Source organism: Mycteria americana, chromosome 15 (genome assembly GCF_035582795.1).
Source record: "Mycteria americana isolate JAX WOST 10 ecotype Jacksonville Zoo and Gardens chromosome 15, USCA_MyAme_1.0, whole genome shotgun sequence".
NCBI lineage: Eukaryota > Metazoa > Chordata > Aves > Ciconiiformes > Ciconiidae > Mycteria > Mycteria americana.
This window is the reverse complement of record NC_134379.1, coordinates 4,539,240-4,553,705: the sequence shown is the minus strand read 5'-3', so window position 1 is coordinate 4,553,705 and position 14,466 is coordinate 4,539,240. Positions and strand designations below refer to the sequence as shown.

Genomic DNA, 14,466 nt, shown 5'->3' with positions numbered 1-14,466 from the left:
TATACACCTGAAAAATGGAATTCTAAAACAGATACGTTACATCTGCTGTAATGCTTTTGTGCAAGAGGAGACAGGGCTTGTTTTCCTCCTCTTATTTATATTTTGCTGCCAAGGTTGTTTTTCTGGTGGCCAAATTCAAAGCTGTTTGGGGCAGCCCAGTAGCTGGTTCTCAGTAGTAGTTTGAAATTGTTCTCCTTGACGCCTCTCCAGGAAAAGATGATTCACTGAGAGAGGTCGTGGCTGTGTCGGAGGGAAGGGGAAGGGAAGGAGCCTTCGCTTGGAAGGACTCTTCCTTGAACCATTTCTTTCAATTTGGTCAGCAGCTTGGCATGCTCTGTGCCTGAGTTACGCTGTTGTCATTCTTCCATGAGAAAGGGCAAAAAATAAATGTCCTGGCTTGGAAAACAGGTGGCAGGACAAACAAGATGCTGTCCATGCTCCTTGCTTCGTGGGAAGGAAACAAATAGCTTGACAGATGCAAGGGGGAAACCACACTGAATTTAGATCATCACCATAAACGGTGCCTCATTCAAAAGGACAGAAAACAGACCGACTTACATGAACTTAGGAGAGAGCCGTTAAAATCGAAGACCTGCCACCAGGTCATGGACAAGGTCCTGGAAACGTGAGCTTTGTAGGCATTCAGCCAAAGAAGGCCGTGTGAAAGAAGCGAAGTACATTAAAAACAAGGCAGCAAAAGGAAGACAAGAGTATGAGTGGTGTGGTCCTGACAGATGGAGTTTGCGTTGCTCACGCTGGCCCCTCTCCTCCCATTCAGCTCTTGAATTTTCCTGGTGCTGCACCTTGGTAGAGTAGGTGGGGCAGGAGCTTGTCTTGCAGGTGCTCAGCCAGCGCTTCTGCTGGAAGGGAGCATCTCCTTCTCCACTGAAGAATAAAACTACCACAAAGCCTAAATTCAAGAAGCAAAATGCTAAAACCAAAGCTGATGCTCTGGAGTACATTGTCCAAGGTGGCGAATGTTGGGCTTCCATCCTTGCCAAATTCTCCCCGGTTGAGTATATGTACATTAGTCATTTTTCTGAGTCTGAAGTCCACGTTAGTAAAATAGGATAATGGTGTTTTCCTTTTCACAAAACTTTTTCTTGTCTTGATTGTGTTGGCCAGAAGCTTTCTGGAAGAGTGCCTTTCTGTGTGAGTGTCCAGGGCCCAGCAGACCTCCAGCCTTGGCTGGACCTCAAGTTCAGTGTGTAATATGCACGTTATGGAATTACTTGTATGCAGTAAAATGTAAGTTCTGGGTACAATCAAGATACTTCCACTCCGTGAAGGGCTATACTAATCCTGGTGTATTGCTGTTCTTATTATGTACAATATTTTGTTTGCTTGTTCTTGGCCTTGTACTGTAACACTTCGTATATAGTTTACAGCCATTTATTTACATGGAGTATGTGTGCAACTTCTCAATTAACTTAGAGATCAGCATGGGTTAAAGCAAAAGAATTGTACCTAAGGTTGGTTGGTTTGTTATTTAGTACACTTACTGTGGCTGCAGTCAGCTTGAGAACCAGGCACTTACAGTGTCTTTGTGGAAAGCCATCCTGGTTTGGTTTTGCATGCTTTGTTACCACAGAAGACTGTATGACTCCAAATACTAACGTGTAATTGTGTCATTTTCTCTCTCTTCTCTGCAGCTCCTTCATTCCCAAGTTCATTAACCATCTCTTCAAGTGCAAACCTATTAGCATGGTGGGTGCAGAACAGGTAAGAAAAAGTAATTGCATTGGTTGTAATATTTCGTCGCTTTTGGGTTCAAGAAGTCGAGGCAGTTTTTGTTAAAAAGGGGCAGAGAGCTGAGTTATGTGTCCTGAACTCGAGTACAGCCGGGGCAACAGGAATACACCCTGGTACAGGGCAGAGTGGAAGCAGGTTTATAGCGATCCTGCCGCGGTTGAACCTGTCCTGGGAGAGGGGTCCTAGGCATCTTCCCAGGCAGGGGAGCTCTTGCTTTGCCAGTCAAAGTAACAATAGCACAGGAACAACAAACTTCTTACGCGCCTCTCTGAGGTGTCGTGATGAGATTGTCTTCAGTGTGCTCACACAAAGGAAAAGAACGTTGCTCATGGCTGAAACTATGGCAAGAAGCTCCCGTGTCCTTCTCAAAGACTTGTTTTTCTCTCCCATCCTTTCACAAAATAGGTCATCACTCAGTCTCACTCTGCTGCTACTGTGCCTCCTCCTAGGGTTAAACTCAAGCCTATTGCTTCTCTGCTGGGAAGAGCTGGGGCATGGTCAACCTGTAGTTGACAACAGGAAAACTTTACCAAAAAACCAACCACCCTAACCCAAAAATCCAGGTGTTCTGGCAGCTTCTCAGCTCAGGTAGTTTCAACACCGAGACTTTTTTTTTTTTTTGCAATTGTTGAGCATAAAACACACACAGTGCTTGGTCTCACGTGACCGAGCGTATGCCAAGAGCAGGTTGGTTCCTACGCGTTCCCCACGCGGGCCCAGTGACGGCGGCGCTCAGCGCCACGTGCCTGCGGTGGCAGCGTGCCAGCCCTCGCGCAAAGCGACGCTGGATCCTCCCGGGGACTGTGTGCGCTGCTCCCAGGTGCTGGCTCCTTCCTCTCGGAGGAAGCGAAGCCGTGGGAGCCGTGGGGCTCCTCCACAGCCTGATGGCAGTTTTGCTAGAGCCTGTGTCCTGGCTGAGTTCCAGTGAGTGCAAATAGATTTTTGCTTCCTCCGCTTTGCCTGCTGGTTATGGGTGGCCACTGTCTTCCTCTCCTCAGAGCTGTGCCGGGAGGATGGGGTTGTGGAGGCGTAGGGCAGTGTTTTCTCTGTTCTGTCCCAAAAATTGCTAAGTGGATTGGTGGGAGTTTTGAGTCTCAGTAGGTGAGAGATGCTGCAGTGCCTGAAGACGGGACAGTCTCTTTCCTGCATAAATGCCTTCCACGCCTCGCTTCCTCAGGCGTTGCAAACACGTGTCAACACACTGCTGCATGGCGAGGAAGGGCTGTCTCCACCTCTGCGACTCAGTAACTGAGACCCAGGGAAGTGACGACCCATCATCTGGGGCTCAGGACTCCCCAGCTTTCTCCCAGCAACCTGCCTCCCTGTTGCACTTTGAGAGCTGTAGATACTGCAAGATGGTGAGGCATGATCTCAGGGAAGAAAGGATGTTGAATTATTGCCACTTGAATTAACGTACACGTTTCTGTTGAAATGCTGCTCCTTGACAGGAGCTCCTGTCCCCAGGTTGCATGTGGGTGGGCAGTGCGGGTCTTCACAGCCCAGCAGGTCTTCACACTCACTGCTGTGTAAATAAATTGTGCTCTTCCTCTAGTTTGATTTCAGGTTTCTTTCCTTCACTGGTCTTGTTTATTATCTTGAGACCATGGGTGCAGCTGCAGGGCTGTGACCCCCCGTCTCCCACCCCTGCCTGTGGGCTGGGACCCCACTACTCTGCAAGGATGAGGTTTGGATGAGGCAGGCTTTCAGCTGTCCCCTGCACATAGAGCTGCTCCCCTGCGGGCTGATTTATAAAAAAAAAAAAGCAGGATCGTACCTAATGGGACTGCTGTGAACTTCAAATCGGTGCCTTAAATCTGCTTGGGTTTTAGGCATCAAAGATGCGTTCTGAGCAGTGTGTGTCTGCAAAATGAAACAGCAGCTTTACGTCAAAACCTTCCTCTTTCTTAATGGAAAGCAAATGAGTGAAGCGCGGTTCCTGCTCGTGTTGTGCGATGAGCAATAACCTGAGAGTGATTAAATGAAGTCTTTTTTCTAAATAAACGTCTAAAGTGATGAACTGCTTGCCAGCAGTGGGGCTTGTGTCTAACGTTGAAAGGTTTTAATATTACTGTATTGGAATAACAGGCCCAATTTGGTTCTTTAAAGCAGAATTTGGGAGGTTTTTATTAGCCTGATTCACAGTGAATATATCTCATTATAAGTGGGACATACCTTCCTGGGGTTAGATGTACAGAGGTCTTCAGAAGCTGCTCTCCTCTGTCTCTGCAGCACGTAGGTCCTCGGTTGCCTTAGCATCTTTTGAACACCCCCCGGTCACCCACCGGCATCTTTCCACACCGGTTTCTCTCCCCTGGTGCAAATGTTGCTGTGGAATATGCTTTCCTGGCCTTCCCAGTCCTAAACACAGCTTTTCTGCTGTTTGCTAATAATCACGTTTGAAATCTGGACACTAGGGCAGTATTTATGGAGGTGTTCAGCATGGGGAACAAGACCTAATGGGTTTCACTTTCTGTGGGTTTGTGTCTCTGGCTTAACAACAATTCTCCATCTCAGCGAGCTTTGGCAGCGAGTTAGCAATGCCAGGGACCTGGAATGGGTAACGGGGGGAAATAGGGTGAGGGGACGGAGCCTGCGAACGCTGCGTCTGTGGGAAAGGCTGCACAGTGTGCAAAACTCCTGTTAGACATGAGAGAGTTTACATGGGAAAGATGTGAATTCCCCAACCGTGGAAAAATCTTCCATCTATGGGATCCCTTGTAGAGACGCAGGAATCCCGCTATGGCAGCCTGAGCCGACGTCAGGCTCCAGCAGCTCCAGGGTGCACAGAGCTGCTTGTTTGTGCTGTGGTTTCCTGACTTCCCAGGACGAGATTGATGCCGTGGGTTCATCTCATGCAAACCATGAAACAGGCAGCACACAGCAATGATACGCTGCCGCAGATAACAGGGTCCAGATTTGAACTGGCGTGACCCACCGCCCCTCCTCCTCGGCTCAGTCCTTTGTATTTGAACTGAATTCCCACGCGTGCTGAAAGCTGTACCATAAATGTTCGTATTGTTTGCGGTGACTGCTGGGGGGTTCTGCAGGGCCCGTAACGTTGTGTGTTGCTCCGGAACGAGCTTCCACCTGCTCCTGAGAGCCCTTTTGCAGGAAATGCACTGGGTCTGCCAACAGCCCAGCAGGTCTTCACACTCACTGCTGTATAAATAAATTGTGCTCTTCCTCTAGTTTGATTTCAGGTTTCTTTCCTTCACTGGTCTTGTCTCACCTCTTTAAACATACCTTGTGCAATCAGAAGAGCGCGGTATTTGGGGTAATTTTGCTCTAAGAAACCCTAACCCACAGCATTTTGTCATCAGGCAGCGCTTGTCTGCCTTTGCTGAATTTCATGGCTGCTGCTTGCTGCTTATTTAGGCACTGGTCTAGTAAAAACCAGCATACAGGCTGTGAGTTTCAGTGTGCTACTGAGTGCAGGATATTGAGCAGGTCTCAGTGTAGCTGTATTGTGTTGCAGTTTTCTGTTTTAAAGAAAAAAAAAAAATCAGCAAGTGGTTGAGTAAATGCAGAAAACCTGACACAATGGGTGGTTGGGTGCAGGAGGAAGCACGGTGTTAATTCATTTGACCTCAGTATCTAAATAATGATACAGCTACAGGTAATCGAGATTGTTTCACTTTATATTGTCGAGGGGAAGAGGACTGGAGATCCGTACCTTATGTGCCAGATGTTGAGCTGCTATAAGTCATTTCAAGTCAGCAGAGCAGCACTCTGTTAAAATCAACAAACGGTGCTGATATGTAGCAACGGGTGATCGCGTCTCCTTGAAGTGTCATTACATGGGTCAATCCCTCCCGTTCCTGCTGTCCAATTACCGGGACTTTTTCCAACGTGGGAAGTGTTAAACTTTTAAGCATGTTGGATTATAGCAGCTAACGGAGCTTGGTAAAAGGGACCTGAATAACAGGGTGCGATTAACTCTTGCAGCTGCTGCTGGACACTCACTCTCTGAAGATGGTTCTCCTGGATCTGCCCTCCATTGGGTCCCAAGTGGTGAGGAAGGCTCCTGCCAGCTACACAAAGATAGTGGTGAAAGGCATGACTCGGGCTGAAATGATCCTGAAGGTAACTCAAGACTCTTGATAACCTGCCAGCCAGACTGCTGGACTGGGAATCGGAGCGAGCGAATTCCAGGGGGCCCTTCCTTTGAACGCGGCAATCTGCAATTGCACATGAACGTATGCGAGCTTGTCCGGGTGCGCTGCCAGCTGTTGTACAGCACTGGCTTATTCGCCTTGGTTTTGCCCCCGCGCTCTTTTAACATCGCATTTGAGTTTTCATCCTCATTTTTCAAGGTAACCGAGGGCTCAAGTTCTGCTTACTAGGAGAGTTGGGGCACTAGATTCCCTCAGGAGCTTGTGAAAATCAGAGCTAGCATCCGTAAGCGTCTGCCGCAGGGCAAACCCTCCAGTTCAGGTTACTCCAGGCCTTTGTGCAGACTCCATCACGCAGGGGAGCCAAGCCGTGCTTGAGTCACCTGTTTACTGTCTAGTGTAACAGCCAGTGCAAACATGTCTGGGTTACTGTATTCACCAGAGTCCTTTTTCATTTTCCAGACCTGGTGCCTGGAAAATGACCCAAAAGCAGTGTGTTGTCTTCATAAAAAGTAACAAGCAAGCAATCTCCCCTTCCCCCCTGTTGCTGGAGTACGAAGTTAGGTTTGATCCCAGGAGAAGCCATGGGAGCTGTGCAGTTGTACCCTCCTGGGTGATGGCATTGTCCCCTGCTCGCCAACAATGCTGTGAAGATGTTCCTGTGAGTGAATCAGTGGGACCTGGGGTCAGGCAGGACAGGCAGCTGCCAGCCAGAGCCTCCTGTAAACCGCAGCCAAGGCAAGGAAGGGGTGCAGAGTCCAGGCTCTCTCCGTGCTTGCCTGCTGCTCAGCGTGGCTTTGCTCCCGTGCCCAAAGTAATGTCACAGCTGAGTTTGCATTCTGAATTCAGAAATGAGTTTTGCAAGCCCATGCTTTTGGAGTAAGGTGACTGAGACGCTAGTACATACATTAAAGCAAGTCTAAATTTTCTTGGAAATTACCTGAAGAAAAATACCCTGGTACTGCTAACAGAGGAGCAGGGAAGATTGGTGCCTGTTGCATACAGAAACAGGTCTTTCCTTGGAGCTTATACGTGAATCAGGAAAGTAATGGAGTTAATTTCTCTACCCTTAAGATCACATTGGCTTCATCAGGATTGAGATGAAAGCAGTATAGGAAGTGCCTCGGGCAGGGTGTGCAGGCTGCGGAGTGCTGCTGGTCCCTACGATGCGGAGGAGCAGCGTGACTTTTTCAGACATCCCGTGCTTGCCCTGCTGCTGCATAAAGCGCTTCTGCTGGCCCCAAGAGAGGGCTCAGTGTCAGTGTCACTAGTAATTAAACAGCGATACGCTTATGGCATCCAGTGCTCCGCAGAGCTGTTTTACAAAGTGATGCCCATGTAATCAGCGGGCGATGGGGCTGAATGGTTGGCTGGGGCAGGTTTGTTAATCGTAGTGACTGAATAGATCACCCTGAGCCTAGGTAGCCCACGCACAGCGTTTGGGGCTGGTGTCAGCACCCGTCTCTTGGGTTTGGGGGAGAGAAAAAATGGCTCTTGGAAGTGCTTGCTCCACCTGGACCACCAGTACTTTCTGTAGGAAGGTTTCCTTGCGGGAGCCCAGAGCTGACTGGTCATCTCTGGCCGTTCTGTTTGCCTTGTGGGTTGACTCTTTTTATCAGTGCTCAGAATCTCTCTGCTGTTTCCAAACTGTGCATTAAAGAGTCTTTTTCCTTAAGAACTGTTTCACCCCATCAGAAGCACAGGCCAATATGCTCCTCCTCGGTGTTTTCAGGGCTCTCCTACCTAGTACCGAGATGGTTCAGAAGCGATTCCTCTGTTGCATACAACAATACCACATACAGTAGCGTGCTCGGGCTTATACCGGTGCAGCTAATTCAGCAGGAGCATCATTGAGCCCATAGATGGCACAAGCAAATTCATTCAGCTAAGCCCTACAAAGCGCAGATGCAAGCGGGGAGGAGGGCGTCAGGGTGCGCACGTCCCGCAGAGCTGTTTCCTTTCTCCTCTGGCTATGCTGTCTGAAGTTCCAGCTTTTCATCTTGGCAGAAGATTTTTACAAGGGCTGTAAATTAAGGATTTATAAGTGTATACATGGCTATGATGTTTCATTGGTCTGAAGTGCAGGAAAAGAAAGAAATGTCTCGGTGACAGACAATGTGGGGTGAGCGGGGTCAATGAAACATATGGAAATGTTTTCAGAGACAGGGAAGAGTCTGGTCCTGTGCTGTTTCTGCCCTGCGTGTGCACACACACACACTCTTTTTCCCAGAAGGATGGGTTTGCTGCCCAGCATTATCAAAAATGTGTTCTCTACGGAGCTCACTGCTTATGCAAGGAAAATGCAACAATGAGTAATCATCGTTCCAGCTTCAAGGCTATTTTAATTTTTTTTCCTGACTTGACCGGTGCTGGGACTAAGAGGGTGTGAGCTCCAGGGCAGAAGTCAGCAGGGGGTTCGCATGCTGTATCCCAGTCTCTCCAGAGAAGCGTGCAAGAGGAGCTGCACCCAAAGGACAGAACGGCTTCATGTGGCACTGCTCACCCATCAGGTTTCGTGTCAGAAGCAGGAGGACTGCAAAGTAGATTGCTCTGACACACGCTGTCCTGGGGATGGAGGGAGTAACTGCAGAGTGTTGTCAGATTCCCCCGCGACACGCTGTCTCTGCTCTGCTCCGGGCAGGAAGGAGCGAGAGGGATGCGCAGCCAAAGTGAGGGTCTGGACGGCATCCTGCCTGATCTGCTGGGGACTTTCTAAGTGTTCCCACCACCACCAGCACTGCCTTTCTCCCCCAAGCAACTCCCCAGCTAGTCTTCCCTGTGCAGCAAGATAAAATCTTGAGCTTTGCCAATATGCCGGTGCCTGCCAGCCCACAGGCGTACAGACAAAGTCCTGCTGCTCTTCGAAACGTGATACGCAGCCCCTTGGGTCCAAGCACCGCTGCTGCGCGGAAGGAGACCCCGTCCTCCTCCCTGCTCCTTACTTTACTTCTCTTCACTCACCTTTACCTCTCAGTTACTAGCAGCACGTACAGCCTCTTTCTTGTTCCTTAAGCATTTTATTTTAGGAGAAGCTAGTCCTGCTGTCACTCGTGTGCCTGAGTTGACTGAGCACTGGCTTTAACTCATAGAATTTGTCTGATCTCTTTTTTTCTTGTCTTGGCAGGTGGTTATGGCTCCGCACGAGCCCCCAGTTGTGTTTGTCGACAATTACATCAAGCTCCTTGCTGACTGCAGCACCGACACTTTCCAGAAGATACTAGACATGAAGGTTAGAACCTGTCCCACAGAGTTTCTGCTCGTCCGCTAGCACTGCATTGTGATTGTTGGTGACTTTTTTTCAGTAGAAATATAGAGGGGTTTGGGATTGGGAAAAGCACTCCAAGACAAGTGTATCCTCTATACTCTGAAAGTGTGTAGAGTTGCTACTGAAGAATAGTTTTTCAGTTCACTTTGCATGTTCATACCTGCTCTGGTGCCTGGGGCTGAGCTCGGTTGTCTCAGGATCATCCAGAGGTCTACATACAGCTCTTGGTGGGTGAACAAAAGGTTGAGGTTTAAAACGGGCTCTCCGGCAGCTATTCTCATGCACACCCGCTCCCAGATCAATGAAGTCTAACTGGCTTGCTTCACTGTTCTTTTGCTCCCGCAGGGCCTGAAGAGGAGCGAGCAAAGCAGCATGCTGGACCTCTTCCGCCAGCGCCTCCCGGCTCCCCCCTCCGGAGTGGAGAACGCCAGCTCCCTCTCGCTGAGCGCTCCTACGCCCGAGCAGGAGTCCTCTCGGATACGGAAACTGGAGAAACTCATCAAAAAAAGACTTTAAGTGAGCAGAAGGGAACTCTGTTGCTCAGGACTAGCTGCAGTGACTGGGAGCAAAGCTCGTCAGACTTATGATTTTACAGTATGCTGCTGAAAAATCTGTGTCCCATCAGTCCCCTGCCCTGTGATCTCTTAACCATCGTATACCGTGGCACTGCATCTCCATTCAGACCAAGGGAGGATCTGACCAAGGTCTTTGCCTTTAGACAGCTTAGCAGGAGTGAAACCCAGGACATTGCTGGGTCCTCGTGGTGGAGAAAATAGAGGTATCTGGAAGTCAGCAGCCACGAAAATGGTTTAGGTGGATTCAGAGAATATCTGGCTGGGATACACTTGGTGTCCCAGCCCTCAGCCTGGCTGAGCTCTCTTGCTGCAGCACTAAGGATTTTGCCTGAGAGTTCAGTGTTACTGCTCACTCCCTGTTGCAGAGCTGTTCCTCTGTTTCTTTATTTATTGGGGGGGACCCAACCCCAAACCATCACCACCACCAAAAAAACCCCAAACTCTTTAATGGCTGGGATCCAGGTGTCTGCAGCTCCACTGAATTAATGAGATGCCCAGAAGAGAACCTCAAAGCAGTTTTCTCCCCTGCTCCCAGGACAGGCATGCATAAACCACCAGTAAAACAGCAAGGCAAATCCTTTTCAGAACAGGAGGAAAGGGCTGAATTAATGCCTTCTGCACCTTGGCAAACCTCCTGCCAACAAGCCGGCAGCCTCGGTTGCTGTTACAGCTTAAAGGCCAAACTAGACATCTGCAGAGCCCATCTCCAGCTGCTTGTTATTTCTCTCGCATGTGCTGGACTCACCCGCTCTCCCCGATGGGAGTTCCCGTACCACATCTCGCCCTCTCTCCACAAAGGGCTGTTCATGGAGCAAGCGTCAAACAGCACCAGCCCCTCGTTCTCGTGCCAGCCGGCGTGTCTCGAGCAGGGGTGTGCCCCTTTGGCACCTTCGCTGCCCTGCAGGGAGAGACGCTGGAAATGTTGGCTTTAACGAGGAGCCTGAGCCTCTTCCCGGGACAGGATGCTTAAGCCATCCTCAGACTTTGAGACCCTTCCTCTCCTCCTCCTCTGAGCTTCAGCTTGCACCAATGCAGAGAGGAGGAGAACCAGAGGTGAAATATTTCCGATAACTCAGCCACAAAGCCAGCATGAAGCAGGGTCGGGGTCAGTGGACGTCTGTGCCCTACCTGTTGTGTGAGCTTCCCCGAGGAGTCTCAGTGCAGGGAGACATCACCTCATCGTTAGCAACAACGTTAGCAAGATTTCTTCCCAAACTCATCTCTACCCTTTTTGGGGGACGTTGAAGGCATATGCCCAACCATGAACGATTGAATCCCATATGGGTTTAGGGGCAGATCGACCAGTCGTGCCTGCTTTATTTTAACTCAAGCTTCACTTGCATGTGCAGGAAAAAGAAGTCCTGTACCGGTTTGGCAGGTGAGGAGCTATTGCACTGTCAGATGCCTTCTTGGGAGGGCCATGCTCCCCACCAGGTCAAGTTTGGGCCTTAGGACTATATTTATTAGGGACTGCGCTCACTAAGGATTGTAGTACTCGCTGCTGCACATCTGGGAGGGGAGGATCAGACACGGTCCATGAAAATGAGCTCCGTCCACCCAAACCCAGAGCTTCATTGGGACCAGGGAAGGAGGAGGTGAAATGAGAAATCCTCGAGTGAGGCAGAGCCTGGGCTCGCGCTGTGTTTGCCCGTTCATGCTGCGGCACCGTCCCCTCTTGGGTGCAGCGGGGCTGCGTGTTCACAGGGGTGCCAGCTGCACCCCTTCCCTCTCCTCAGCCCCGTGGCCGTGGGAGGGCAAATCTGGTGCCTGGCTTGGTAAAATCCCGTCCTCCCTTTGCACAGTTGGCGGGTCAGCCTGCGCTTGAACAGGCAGGGGTTAATCACGGGATTTGAGCAGAAAGAATACATCCGCAGAGATTAAATCCTCCCTGGTCAGGTTTTCTAGCACTGCTCAGACCGATCTGCTGCTGCAGCAAGGTGTGCACTAACAGGTACGCTAACACCAACTCTTTAGGATGTATTTTCAGGGGTCCCTGGCTGCAGCGTGCGGGTGCTCAGCTGCAGAGAGCTGTGGTGATGTCCATTGCAGAGCAGCAGTAACAACACCTGTGAGGAGGGACGGCAGTTTCTCGTCACTCCAGTTTTGCAAATCTTCCCAAGTCTGCTGCTGCTTCATTTATTTCCTTTCCTGATTTCACGTTGGGTGACAAAAGGAGGAACGGTGGTTGAAAGCACGTGGGGATTATGAACGCCGTCCCCAAGGACAGGTTATCTCAAGGTGCATATGCAGGATGGTTCACACGTTACCAAATGCAATAGCTGGGGAGGAGGGAACATGGGTTTGCAGAGATTCATTATTCCCATGGGGGGATGAATAATTTATTTTAGATTAATTTTTCTTTGCTCTGTCTATGGAGGACTCTCTAACTAAATTATGAATAGCTGAAGATGATGTTCAAGTTATCATCGCACGTTATTCCCCGAAGGCTTCCCCCGTTTCATTCTCCGCATTTCATTCTGGAGATAAGAGGAAATAAAAGGAAAAATGAATTTTTAGTTTCAGCCTTTGAAGAATGCTACAGGTCTGGGTTTTTGGAGTTCTGCTTTTAGAGAGCGAGTCTGCATTTTTCTACTTTCGGTATAAGGGTTTTGTCCCCCTGGCTCTTGGGTATTTATCAGATTTGGCACGTCTGTATGCGTATGTTAGCTGTTTGGGGCTTACATCTCCGGGGAATAAAGGATGATTTTTTTTTCTGTATAAAATGCCACTTTTTACATTTTTTTTTGGCCAAGGTGTAATTCTGGCTGTATGTCGGAGCGTGACACTAAAATGAATTAAATGGTTACTGATGTTCAACTGCTGGGTGTTTTCTGTACAACTGCCACGCAGCAAACCCCAGCAGCTGGGACGGACCTCACCCAAAACACGCTGGACCCAGGGCTCCGTGCTGTCCGTCTCCGTTGCTCTGTGCTGCAGCTTCTCTCTTTTTTGGCTTTTCCACTTTCTGCTGCTCCAGCAAGCAACTCTGTGCCGGCAGCATCTGCATTTGCAGCAGCTCCCCGCACGTGCAGGCAGTTCAGCAGAGCTGACCTTGTGCTCCTAAATAATCGGATTGTTTCTGATGACTTTAACTGCTGGAGAGATTTCTGAGAGATCCTAATTTTTCCTTTGAAATTAAGAGGTAGCGCCTTTTTTCCACACGATGCATGACGTTGGAGGAGTTTCTTTCGCTTGGAGAATTAATGACTCATTTGCTTTTCTCCTACCGCTCTGCCGGTCCTGCCCCCTCCGCCCTTGGGCAGGAGCAGCCCGCGCCAGGCAACGCGGGTGTTTATTTCTTTCACGAGATTTACAGCCGTGAGTTCGAGCATCAGTGACGATGTCCAAGTCTCCACAAGCCTTTTCTTGGCCGCAGCTGGGCGGGCGGCAGACGCGGATGCTGTTCGGCAGCATCGGGCCACAGCTCTGCTGTGCTTAGGAAAATGAGCTGAAGCATTTGTCTTTGGGCTGTGTCAGAAAAGGCTTTGGCAGAAGGCGTTCCCCTGCGCGCCTGCTCCACCGGGGCCGGTTACACCAGCTAGTGCTACCGTCACCCAAAATTTCTAGCTGAAAGCCTGTGCTCATTCCCTTCTCTCCAGCCAGAGCAGCTCCACTGGTCCCGAGCCGGAGTCCAGGTGGGAGCACGTGGGCTCGAGTACTTTGCCAGCCTCGCCTTTGAAAGCGCAGGGACGTCTGGGGGTGGCGGAGGCCTGGGGCCAGCGCTGTTCGGGGTGCCGGGGGGGGTCCTTGCTGGGAGCGGGACAGGGGGCTGCTTCCTGGGCCCTCACCTCGCCTGGGATACAGGGTCACCAGGACCCAAGTACCGCAGTTTCCTTATGCTCAGGCCCCTGGGAAGTAGCAGTGCCCTCCTGTTTGCGGCAGGGCACGGGGAGCCCGCGGGGCTGCCGTCGGGGTCTGGATCCCATGGGGAGAAGAAAATCAGCCTTTGCCGTTTGCAGCCCATGGAGCTTCCCAAAGCTCTGGGAAAACCTCGGCTCGTGGCTCGGCGGTTCACGAGGGCAGTGGCAGCAGGGCTGTAAAAGCCGATCGAAACTCGGCAACTTCAGCGATGTGCCGTCAGCGTTTGTCCCTGCAGCCGAACCGCTCGAACCGCTCCCAGGGCTCCCGTCGATCCCACCGCTTGGAAGCATTGCTGTGAGCGTGACTCCCGTGCCTGGCGGGTTCACGGTCTGCTCCGCAGGGAGCAGCCTGGCATTTCCCATCGTTTGGAAATAATTTTCCATCGTTATCAAATAACACGGGATCCTTCTGATTTGCTTCCCCCTGCCTGCAGCGACGGCCCCCCGCACCGCATCAATGTGCCTATTGTTCGGCTGCTGATTAAGCCAAGCACGTCCGGCCCAGTGGAAAGTCCTTTATGGAAGGAGGATCTTGATAAGATACTCATATCTGCTCTGTCCTGGCTGCGCACAGGCAGTTAAAAAGTAAATAACATGGACAAACGGCCTGTGATGTACAGGCAGGGGAAAAGATTTCCAGTGCCATCGGGGATTGCACGGATTGGTACGGTTTGAGAGGCTTAAAAAGAGACAGGCTTTCTGCGAGGGCAGAGTACACCTGCCTTAAAAGCAGGGCCCCTGTATAGAGTGGCTATCAATAGTATTTTAGTGATCAAGTAGTTAAAATTCTGGTTAAACACTTCCTTTTCATCCTAGCAGGTGAATTTGCAGCTCTGGATGTTGGTGCTGCGGGAGATCATTGGGTCTGAGCCCGGTGCGAGGCAGGGTGGGCTGCAGACCCC

General features: G+C 50.4%; 1 protein-coding gene across 1 annotated transcript in view; it reads left to right on the top strand.

Moving 5' to 3' along the window:
• Positions 1 to 12,515, top strand: part of VPS53 (VPS53 subunit of GARP complex) — a 70,071-nt gene extending 57,556 nt beyond the window's left edge. Inside the window, exons 19-22 of the mRNA XM_075517666.1 lie at positions 1,653 to 1,722; positions 5,698 to 5,835; positions 8,989 to 9,093; positions 9,475 to 12,515. Of these exons, the coding sequence (XP_075373781.1) occupies positions 1,653 to 1,722; positions 5,698 to 5,835; positions 8,989 to 9,093; positions 9,475 to 9,645 (484 nt within the window). The 3' untranslated portion in view covers positions 9,646 to 12,515. The remainder of the gene's footprint in view (positions 1 to 1,652; positions 1,723 to 5,697; positions 5,836 to 8,988; positions 9,094 to 9,474) is intronic.
• Positions 12,516 to 14,466: the final 1,951 nt, after the last annotated feature.